The sequence below is a fragment of the Galeopterus variegatus genome, unplaced genomic scaffold, assembly GCF_000696425.1.
Source record: "Galeopterus variegatus unplaced genomic scaffold, G_variegatus-3.0.2 Scaffold4231, whole genome shotgun sequence".
Classification (NCBI taxonomy): Eukaryota; Metazoa; Chordata; class Mammalia; order Dermoptera; family Cynocephalidae; genus Galeopterus; species Galeopterus variegatus.
The window spans coordinates 24,388-35,479 of record NW_007730342.1 but is presented as its reverse complement, the minus strand read 5'-3'; the positions used below and the strand labels follow the sequence as shown (position 1 = coordinate 35,479).

The 11,092-nt window shown below is 35.7% G+C and overlaps 1 protein-coding gene across 1 annotated transcript in view; it reads left to right on the top strand.

Moving 5' to 3' along the window:
* The first annotated feature begins 2,458 nt into the window (after nt 1-2,458).
* LRRC66 (leucine rich repeat containing 66) overlaps nt 2,459-11,092 on the top strand; it is a 29,033-nt gene continuing 20,399 nt past the window's right edge. Inside the window, exon 1 of the mRNA XM_008587043.1 lies at nt 2,459-2,948. Within this exon, the coding sequence (XP_008585265.1) occupies nt 2,459-2,948 (490 nt within the window). The remainder of the gene's footprint in view (nt 2,949-11,092) is intronic.

The following is an 11,092-nucleotide window of genomic DNA, read 5'->3' as shown; positions in this document are numbered from 1 at the left end:
CTCTTTCTTTTATGTACGAATGAACTCTTCATTCTCTTTCTACTTTCTGTTTTTTCTGCTGCCTTCTCCCTATCTCTCTCACTCTCTGACGCACACACATGCAGTATTTACAGCGGCTTCCTCATACTTCAGCTGAATATGTCCACTTAAAGATTTACATTTTACCTGTTTCTCATTTCCTCAGCAACTTTTTTTGGAGTTCTCAGTGGTTCCTTACCTAGTACATGTAAATTTGTATGTAGTATAATTTTTCTTTACAAATTAATACCTTTCACTTTCAGATGCAAGATTATCCTTATCTAGTTCTTTTGAACTCAAATCTATTAGTTAATATATAAATCTCTTCATCTTAAAAAGAACCAGGACAATAAAAATCCTTATGTCCCCTTAAGAAAAACTATTTTTCAACCACATCTTTCTCTTCAGTACTTCAAAGTAATGTGCCTTGAATGGTGACTATATTTTTTTGTTGCTGATGTTATATTAGCTTGGTGTACAATTGTATATATAATGACTGCAGCTTTGAATGTAGAAACAAATATCCTTCTGACTGGGCAAATTAACTCAATTTCTCGTATTGCATAAGAGGCACACTATAAAAATAAATCACTCCTCCATGCTCTAGGGCACCTTTGCAGTTCATGGCCATGTGTACCTGAATTTAGAGGCCCTTAAATTATGGGAGAATTGACCTTGTATGAAACAGAAGTTTGAAAGTTACATTGTAAATTTCATTCACTCCACTCATTCATTCTTGTAAACAGAGCATAGCTCATTGTCAGACTGCAGACAATTAAAAATACAAAACATGGGAAGAAGTAGTATATATAACTTCTTTTGGGGAGTTCAAAACAAACACAAAGCAAAGCAATGAAGGATAATATTAACATTCTGTCAAACTGGATGCTACTAACATGCATTTATTCAATAAATATTTACTGAAAGATTTCTGAAAACAAAGACAAAATAGAGGCTAAAGCAGGAAAAAGGGGCTTGAGTCTGGAAGGATATGCAGGATTTGGACTGAGGAGAGGAAAAGGCATTGAACTTGGAATTGGGAATAGACTAAAAGCTAATTTCAGCATGGCGTACACATTTACAGTTCTTTGCACAAGCCACATCTTGCAGTTACACATGTACTCAAACTGGTTCATAAGGTTAGCTAGATAACAGAAAGCTTTAAATGCCAACTTGGGAGATTTGGACTATAAGCTCCTTATTAGCCCTTTGAAGATTTTGAATGAGGAAATAATATGAGGGAAAACAATATTAATCTGAAATCCTTTGGGATCACCTAGGATGGATCAAGAAGAAGGAAAGTCAAGAGGCAGAGGCAGGAAGAACAGAGCTATTCTAGCAGTTCATACTAGTGATGAAAACTAGCATAGGTGCCATGAGAACAGAAAGGAAGGAGTGATTTGTTGTAAACTTATGTACTGAATAATAGGATTATTTGTACACACACGTTTTTTTTTTTTTGGTCTTTTTCCGTGTCCGGCAACGGATCGCAACCCTCAGTGTCGTCCCCGTACCGGACCGGGACCGGCAACGGGATCGCAACCCTTGGCGTTGCTCCCGCGCCTCACGCAGCCAGTGAGCGGGAACCAGTACACACGGGTTTTTTAATGGGATGTAGTTTCATGAAACAAATCACAAAAATATCCATTTATTTTCTTTTAAAATTTTTTTCATATATACATTTAGCCATTGTAGTTTGCATATATGGCACTTGTTTAAAACTCAATTGCTTCTCAATAATTTTTGGTGAAAAATAGGCTTGATGTTTCTATAGCTTATTATATCTTGATGGTTCTGAGTCAGAGCATCCTTTTTATAACCCATTTTATTTATGTTGTATATACCTGAATGACTTCAAAATGATTTGAAAAGTCACAAAAGCCACACAAAGCTTGTAGTTCTTCTAATCATAAAATCAACATTCTCTTCTGTAAGTTGAACTTTATACTCATATAGTTATGGAAGGTTCACAGTTTAGTGTAACTGGATGTCATTCATGTGATAAACCACATGACTAGTTACAATGTTGTAGATAAGCAAACAGACTTTGCTCGATACTAATGACCAGCAAAGAAACAGAGGAGTCTTTAATCTTGGTAAGATTTCACTCATTCCAAAGAAGACTGCAGGGTGAATGATACTGGAAAAGCAGATGCAGAGGTAAGGCCTGAGTAAATATGTATTTTCTGAAAAATCAGGGGAGTCCTTTCTCTAAAATGTGACATAAGTGTAATTTTGTACTATAGTGATACCATGTTGGTAGCTACATTTTAAATGCCCCAGTTTCTAAGAAATCAAACATTCACTTAAATTGGTAATTAAGGCAAGGCAACTTTCCTAAATCTTAAATTGAACATTAAATTTTCTGCTTCTTATTTGCTGTTAATTTTTATGTAAGTTATTTTGAGTAAGTCAATTCATTTTCCTTTTTTCAGGCGTTATGACAAACTTCTATTTCAGAATCATTGTTATAGGTCTTTATTTTACTGGAACAATGACAAATCCATCAAGAAAAAGCAGTATTTTATTCAATTCTGAGTGCCAATGGAATGAATATCTTCTGGCAAATTGTTCTTTCACTGCAAAACATGATATACCTGTGGACATATCACAGACAGCAGCTAAAGTGGATGTAAGTTTCAGTTTCTTTAGAGTTCTTTTACAGTCTCACATGAAAAAAGAAGACTGGAAAATAAAATGTTTGGACCTCAGTAACAATCTCATATCAAAAATAACTTTGAGCCCTCTCACATATTTACATGCTTTGGAAATATTAAACCTCAGCAACAATGCCATCCACTCCATCCCATTGGATCTACCCAGGCCTAAGTTCTTATTTGTGAAATGTTACAGAAGCAGCTTCAGAAGTGGGCTTCCATTTCTAAGGGTGCTAATTCTTCGAAGAAATAAACTCATTTACATTCCCAAGGGTGAGTACAATTTTAAAATACAGACTAGATGGAGAAACAGTGATGTGGAGAGTTAATGTTTTATGTCAGTAAAAATTCCATGTTTGTTTTCAGTTTCAAGGAAACAGCTGAAAGTAAAGCAATTTGACCAAAGCAAATATAATAAAAGGAGTTTCTCAATGGAATTGGAAGTTATATGTGGAATTTATAGTCAATGCAGTTTAATCTCCCATTAGTATAATTTACATTAATGATATCTGGATTTGTTGAGAGACACTAGGAAGTATTTAGATGCTAAATAATAATGCATGATTTTAAGTTACCTACTTTGATTATCATATATTTGTTAATATAGAAAAACACCGAGAAATAACTAGTTCAGATACTTTTAATATGTAACACAATTCAAATTAAATATGATGACATATTTATAATTTTTGTCTTCTTAGAATACATTTTGTCTCTACTTATCTAGTTATCCAAATGTATACCAAAATGCACTAATATTAGATATCAGTGTGTAAACTTTCTTATTATCAAATCAAAATCAGAATTCCTTATCCCAGTTTCTAACAGGATATTCTGTATATCCTATTATTATAATAAATTCTCATCTGGCATTCAGTAGTCTACATGTTGGAGTTCCTTAACTAATACAAGAGTGTTTTATTTAGAAAATGTATCGGGTTTATAAGGCAAAACTGACTTTGCCTTTTTTATATTACAGAGTGCTATACAATTTCCTTTTCTTGTTTGTTTTTAGTCTTGTTCACTATTCACTAAGCACCTACTTTATATGAGACACTATGCTAAAAAAAAGGTATTATCCTCTTTCCCCATCCCAAATTTTGCATATTTGGTTTTTCTCATCTTTCAGTTCTTACATTGTGTGTGTGTGTTGCTCTTTATTCAGCCGTGTGTGTGTGTGTGTGTGTGTGTGTTGCTCTTTATTCAGCCCATGGCCTTGTTTTAAGCATTATTTTGGCACTAATAGCCTAGCAGGTGAAGGAATGACTATTCCAGTCATCACGTCAGCAGAATTGTGAGAGAAGGGTGGGAATCTTCTCTCCCTGACCTTTTCCATAAAAGCAATGTGTAGTATTCTCAGTGTAAAGTGTAAACTAATTGCATTTTATTTTATAATGCTTATGGTATTGTTCTTATTACAAAAGGAACGCCTATTATTTGTAGAACATTTAGGAATTGAAGAAAAATTAGAAGGGAAAAATTAAAGTCACTCATAATATGAACTCTTCAAGTTTTTCTTTATGCCTATATGTACATTTTTCCTTCAAAATTGGATCATACAGTTAATAATATTTCATAATTTGTACTTTTATATCACAGAGTATTTTGAACATCTTTATATAATTAAGCAATCACATAAATAATATTTTAAATAGTTGAATAATTTTCATATATGCATACAAGTAATTTTGAGCCTCCATTGAGGGGGCAGTTTGTAGGGATACTTAACATCAATCTTTCATCAGCTTCTGCCCTTTCTCAGATTTGTACCACAGCTCTAGAATCTTATACTCTCAAGGCATCAAAATGTGTGTGTGCATGTGTGTGTGTGTCTGTCTGTCTGTCTTACCCCCGCTACCCAGAGAACATTTTTTTTTTCAGTCTTTTCAGTTTGAAGAAAGTTCTTCCCCTTTTTTGTTTCTTCAAAACCCTCTATGTCGGGGCCGGCCCGGTGGTGCACTGCTACAGTGCGCCGCTTGGGAGCGCGGTGGCGCTCCCGCCGAGGGTTCGGATCCCACATACAGACCAGCCGCTCACTGGCTGAGCGAGGTGCGGGCGCAACACCGAGGGTTGCAATCCCGTTGCCGGTCCTGGTCCGGTATGGGCGCGACACTGAGGGTTGCGATCCGTTGCCGGTCACGGAAAAAAATAAAAAATAAAAAATAAAAACCTCTATGTCTAGAAATTCCTTTCCTCTAAAGGCTTAGGCTTGTGGAAAACAAGAGCCAGAAAAAACTTGTAGACTCCTCTGCTTTCCACCTTGCCATATGCCTTCCCTGGGACAGTGAACACAGAGCCTACTTTCTGCTTGAATGGAAAAAAAGGAAAAGAGGAAACTATAGGGAGGTAAGAGATTAATATGCAGAAATATTATTCCACTGCAAAAGTAAATAGAGAAGTGCTGAACCTCTCTCCTTAAGACAGATGAATTCCCCAGAGCTAATTGGTGGTTAGGGATAATACAGTTCTGCTTAAGGACCAACCATCCCTGTGAATGCAGACACAGACCCATCTTCCTTTTTTGAGTTAAACTTCTGCCTCCCATAATATCAGGGAAAATCTTAAACTTTCAAAGGAGAATAAAGAAAACAAAGTGAAATGAGCAAATCCTATGTCTGAAATTCTGTTAGAATTCTAGTAAACGACACCATAGAGAGATGAATGGAAGTCTGATGTCAGCCATGAATCTAATTGCATATAATTGATTCCTTTTTTCCATAGCATTTTGTGATTTGAATTATCTTCTCATAATCATCATCACTTTTAGTTTTTATTAGGTTGAGTCCCCCCTAGCATCCCTTTCCGTTTTATAATTCTGTGACTGTGGCTGGGCAGCTCTGACTTTGAAATCCCTTTTGGAGGAAAATATCTGGTAAAAGAAGAGTGCTGCCTAGGACACCACCCTATATCTGGCGTTCCTTTATTCTTTTTTGATTCCTCTAAGTCTGTTTAAAGGTAGCAACTAGATAATGTAAGATTTACTCATAAAATTGTGATGATTAAATGAAAAATGTATCTGAAGAATCTAACTTAACATTGTATTTGGCATAATAAATGGTAGCAATTTCAATATGTGAAAAGTTCTTTGTAAACTTGTAAAGTACATTACAAATATTAGTTTTTACTACTCTCTTGGCACAAATTGAGAATAACAGTATATTTAGAAACAAGTAATTAATTTGTTTTGTCTAAATTTCAAGATATCTTTTAAAATGTTAAATAACTATTGCAGTAGATGAGACTCATGGGAATTATAGCTCACTGTGATTCCCGAGCAGAGAATCATTTATGTCTATTTATATAGGTGCTTGCACTCATCTAAAATAACGATAAATTAGAGATACCTCAGAAAGCAGCGATCAAGCAACCTTCATAACTCATGTACCATGTTTTAAAATGGTGACTGTTTCTAGAACCAACAAATAGTTTCTTTTACTCAGGAAAGCCCACTTTTGTGCGGGTGAAATATCACACTGACTAACCAATGTTAGTTAATCTTCCTTCCATCTTCAGAGTCACCTGTGGTGTCAACAGTAAGCTTTGTGTTGGGGAAACACCCAGAGGAGGTGCTGGCCAATGCAATCTACAAAACAAAAGCCAGCCCCGAATTTAATCTTACTGATGGTTCCACCTTTCTCCCATATTTTTGAAGTACAGTGAAGTAATAACTGAATAATCAGTTTGAAAGAAATTTTAAACAATGGTTTTAGTCTCTGGTTAAATTGTCTCACCTTCATCTAGCAGTATTTTTGGAATGCCCACAGAATACCTGGAAAGGTACCAGGAACAACATCTTACTGGGATTCTAGTTAGATGTGGCAGCCTCACATTAACCCACTAAGTTCCAGAGCCCAAGAGATAAATATGTTAGAAATGAGGTGAAATAATACCTGACATTTGAAACTTATGGAATTTCAAAAAAAAAAAAAGAAAAGAAAAGAAAAACATAACCAGTGTATTATAAAAATGAATTATGTTGTATTCTTTATTTGTAGGGAATTCTTTATATCTTAATTTTATCCTTTTAGTTCTTTAATTTTATCTCGATCCAATAACTAGTGGTTTCAAAACAATTCAGGTTTTAAAGAAACAAAATGTATATAACATATTGAGCTAAGACAAGGCCTTTGGCTAACCTATATAATTTGGCCACAATAAGGACTGACCTTATGAATCAAATATCTTATCCTGGACCATTCTAGACTCTATTCCAATTCTTAACACTCTTTGAACTAGAAGCCATAAACCCTAAATATCACTGTTTTACGTTATCAGGTTATCACATTTGGGAGAGCACGTAAGTTCATGGACCAAAGGGAGTATTTCTAGGGTGGCATAAAGTCTGCACATCCCCTCTGGAGAGTTTTTTTCTAATAGACACTGAGATAATTTATTGGAAATAACAAAACTGCCTCTGGTCACTTAAATGCAAAGGATAACCTAATTCCTGCCCCCCACCCCAAGGCCTATGTAACCATCAGAGGGCAGTGCAGCAAATAATTCCATTTTCACAAAGGTACCTCCACAGTTTCCTCCCAACATTCGACTCTCCTCTCTTGAAACATGGAACTTACCCTTGATGTCCAAGCCCCAGTCATTCATGCACCTTACAAACTCTTTTACTCACTTGAATACCCTCCAAACATTGATTCACCAAGCAAAATTTTTTAAAGAATACATTTTTTCCCCAATGGGAAATGCAGCCAAGTATCATGGAAGAGTTTACTCAAATTTCCCAATTCCATCTTGAGACTCTAAATAAACAAGGTCATTTGTAAGGACCACGCCAGTTCCCTTAATAAAATAAAACCAATTATTTTAGAGAATTAACTCTAAAATTGGAATAGAGGAAAAAAATTTTATGTGGAAGGGGTAACTGCACTTTATGGTCTTAATTCCCATTTCCAGAAGAAATTTACCTTCTTCTTTGGGCTCTTAGCTTGATATTATGAGGGGAGTTGAAGAAAAGGATTTTCTTATAACTCTCTACATTCAAACCACCCTCTTCCCCACACTCAGGCATGTTCCAGCTTCATACTTCTTATTTACTCTTATACTTCTTTTTTACTTCTTATATTACTCTACTTACTTGTTTATTGACCTTAAACAAGTTACTTAAACTAAAAATGTCTCCTGGTCCTTATCTTTAGCTGGGGATAATTATATATACAGGGTTGATGTGAGTGTTAGAAAATTTATGTAAAGATTATAACACTTAAAGTGATAATATGTGTAAAACATCTCTCAGTTCCTGGCACATAGCAGATGCTCAAAAAATGTTAGTTCCCCTTTAGTGTCATTTGATCATCCTGAGCTAATACTGTGTTTCCCATCCCAGTCTTTGCTATAATATAATGGTCACTCTTTGATTTCAGGTACAATAGCTAATTAAAGGTGATTCTCATTCCATCTGCAAATGTTCAGTTTATATGAAGTTGAGAATATTCATTGACAGTCTTGTTGCTAGTGTTCATACTTATGTAGATCTATGTACTCTTGGAGGCTCCTGTTCTTCCTTTTTCCAAGCACTCTCTGATCTGTCCTTTTGACTCTCTGAACCACACTGACTTGTGAAACTGTCACCACCATCAAGATAATGAACTATCCATCACCCCCAAAAAGGTTCTTTCTGCACCTTTGTAATCTATCTTTCCTACTCATGCCCTCTCCCCAACTCGGGTAACCAGTGATCTCCTTTCTGTCACTATAAAGTCAATGCATTTTTTATGGTTTTATATAAATGGAATCATACAATATGTACTTTCATTTTTGGTCTAGCTTCTTTCTTTCAGCATAATTATTTTGAGATTTATCCTTGTATGTATTAAAAGTTCATTCCTTTTTATTGCTGAGTAGAATTCCACTGTGTGGATATTCATTTACCTATTGATGAACACTTAGACTGTCTTTTTTGGCTATTACAAGTAAAGCTGTTACCTAAAGGGATGGAGAAAGATAAACCATTAGATAAACACTAGTCAAAAGAAAGGTGGAGTAGTTATATTAGTTTCAGACAAAGTATATTTCAGAATAAGGAAAATTATCGGAGATAAAAAAGAGCACTACAAAATGATGTCAGTTCTTCAAGAAGACACAATAATCCTAAATGTGAATGTACCTACCAACAGAGTATCAGAATAAGTGAGGAAAAGTGAAAGAACTGAAAAGAGAAAAAGATAAATCCACTATTATAATTGGAGACTTCAACCCCCATGTCAATGATAGATCAAGTAGGCAGGTAATCAATAAGGATGTAGTTGTCTTAAATAGCACTGTCAATCAACTTGATCTAATTGAGGTGTATAGAATGCTTCAGCCAACAACAGTAGATACACATTCTTCTCAAGCTCACATGGAACGCTCACCAGCATAGACCACATTCTGAGCCATAAGACGTATCTGAACAAACTTGGAAGAATAGAAATCATGCAAAGTAAGTTTTCAGATTACAATGGAATTAAACTAGAAATCAGTAACATAAAGATAACTGGAAAACCCTCAAATCTCTGGAAACTAAACAACACATTTCTAAATAACAGATGGGTCAAAGAAGAAGTCTGAAGAGGAATTTAAAAATATTTTGAGTTGAATGAAAATGAGAATGCAACTTATTAAAATTTGTGGGATGCAGAGAAAGCAGTGCTTAGAAGGAAACTTACAGCATCAAATGCATACATTAGAAGAGAAGAAAGATCTAAAATCGGTAACCTAAGCTTCTACTTTAGGAAGTTAGAGAAAGAGCAATTCAGGCCTAAAGCAAACAAGAAAAGAAACAATAAAAATTAAGTCAGATGTCAATGAAATTAAAAACAGGAAAAATAGAGAAAATCAAAAAACCCAAAATATCATTTTTTGAAAAGATAAATAAAAGTGATAATCTTGTAGACAAACTAACTCCCACCCTCAGTAAAAAAGAGAAGACACAAATTAGACGAATATGAGAGATGAAAGAGTGGTCGTCACTACTGTTCCATTGACATTCTAAAAATAGTGAAGTCTTTGTGGCAATATATGCTTTCCTTTCTCTTGAGTAAATGACCTAAGAGTAGAATGGCTGGCTCGTATGTTGGGTATATGTTTAACTTTTTAAGAAATTGCCAAATTGTTTTGTAAAGTGTTGTACCATTCTAAATTACCACAAGTATTATATGAGAATTTCAGTTCTCCATCTCATCCACACCAGGCATGGTCAGCCTTTTTAATTACAGACATACTGACTGGTGTACAGTGGTATGTCACTGTGTAATTTGGGCTTCCCTGAATGATTGATATTGAACATATTTCTTTGTGCTTATTTGCCAAGTGTATATCTGATGTTTACAAATCTTTGGCCCATTTTTAACCTTTTTAAATTATTAAATTTTAAGGGTTCTTTACATATTCCAGATACAAGTCTTTCAACAGAATGTGATTTTCAAATTTTTCTTGAGTTTCACAATCTTAACAATGTCTTTTGAAGAGCAGAATTTTAAAATTTTTATGAAGTCCAATTTATTAATTTGTTATTTTATGAATTGCATCATGGTGTCATATCTAAGAAATCTTTGCCTAACCCAAGGTCACAAAGATTTTTCTCCTATATTTTCATATAGAAGTTTTATAGCTTTAGGTTTTACTTTTAAGTTTGTTATCCATTTTGGGTTAGTTTTTGTATCTAGTGCTAGTAACATGTAGAAGTTTTACAGATATTCAGCTGTTCCAGGACCATTTGTTGAAAAGACTATCCTTTCTCCACTGAATTGCCTTTTTGTTTTTGTCAAAGATCAATATGGGTAGGACTACTTCTGAACTCTCTATTCTATTCCATTGACCTCTTTGTCTAACTTGACCTGATTGTCCTAATCTGTTTTGTGCTGCTGTAACAGAATACCACAGACTGGGTAATTTATAAAGAAAATAAATTTATATGTTACAATTCTGGAGGCTGGGAAGTCCAAGTTAGAGAGGCCTGCAACTAGCAAGGGTCTTCTGTCTGGCTGCATCATACCATGGCAGAAGGCAGAAGGCTGAGAGAGCACACACGTGAGAGAGAAGGGAAGGAGGCTGAACTCATTCTTTTATCGGTAACCCTCTCCTGCTGTAACTCACCCACCCCATGATATCAGCGTTAATCCATTCATGAAGGCAGAGCCCTCATGACCTAATCACCCCTTAAAGGTCCCGCCTCTCAGCACTGTTGTATTGGGGATTAAGTTTCTTTCTTTTTTTTTTTTTTTTAAAGATGACCGGGGGCCGGCCCGGTGGCGCACTGGATAGTGCGCCGCTTGGGAAGCGTGGCGGCGCTCCTGTCCGAGGGTTCGGATCCCACGTACAGACCGGTTCCCGCTCACTGGCTGAGCGAGGCGCGGGAGCAACACCGAGGCTTGCGATCCCGTTGCCGGTCCCCGGTCCGGTACGGGGGCAACACAGAGGGTTGC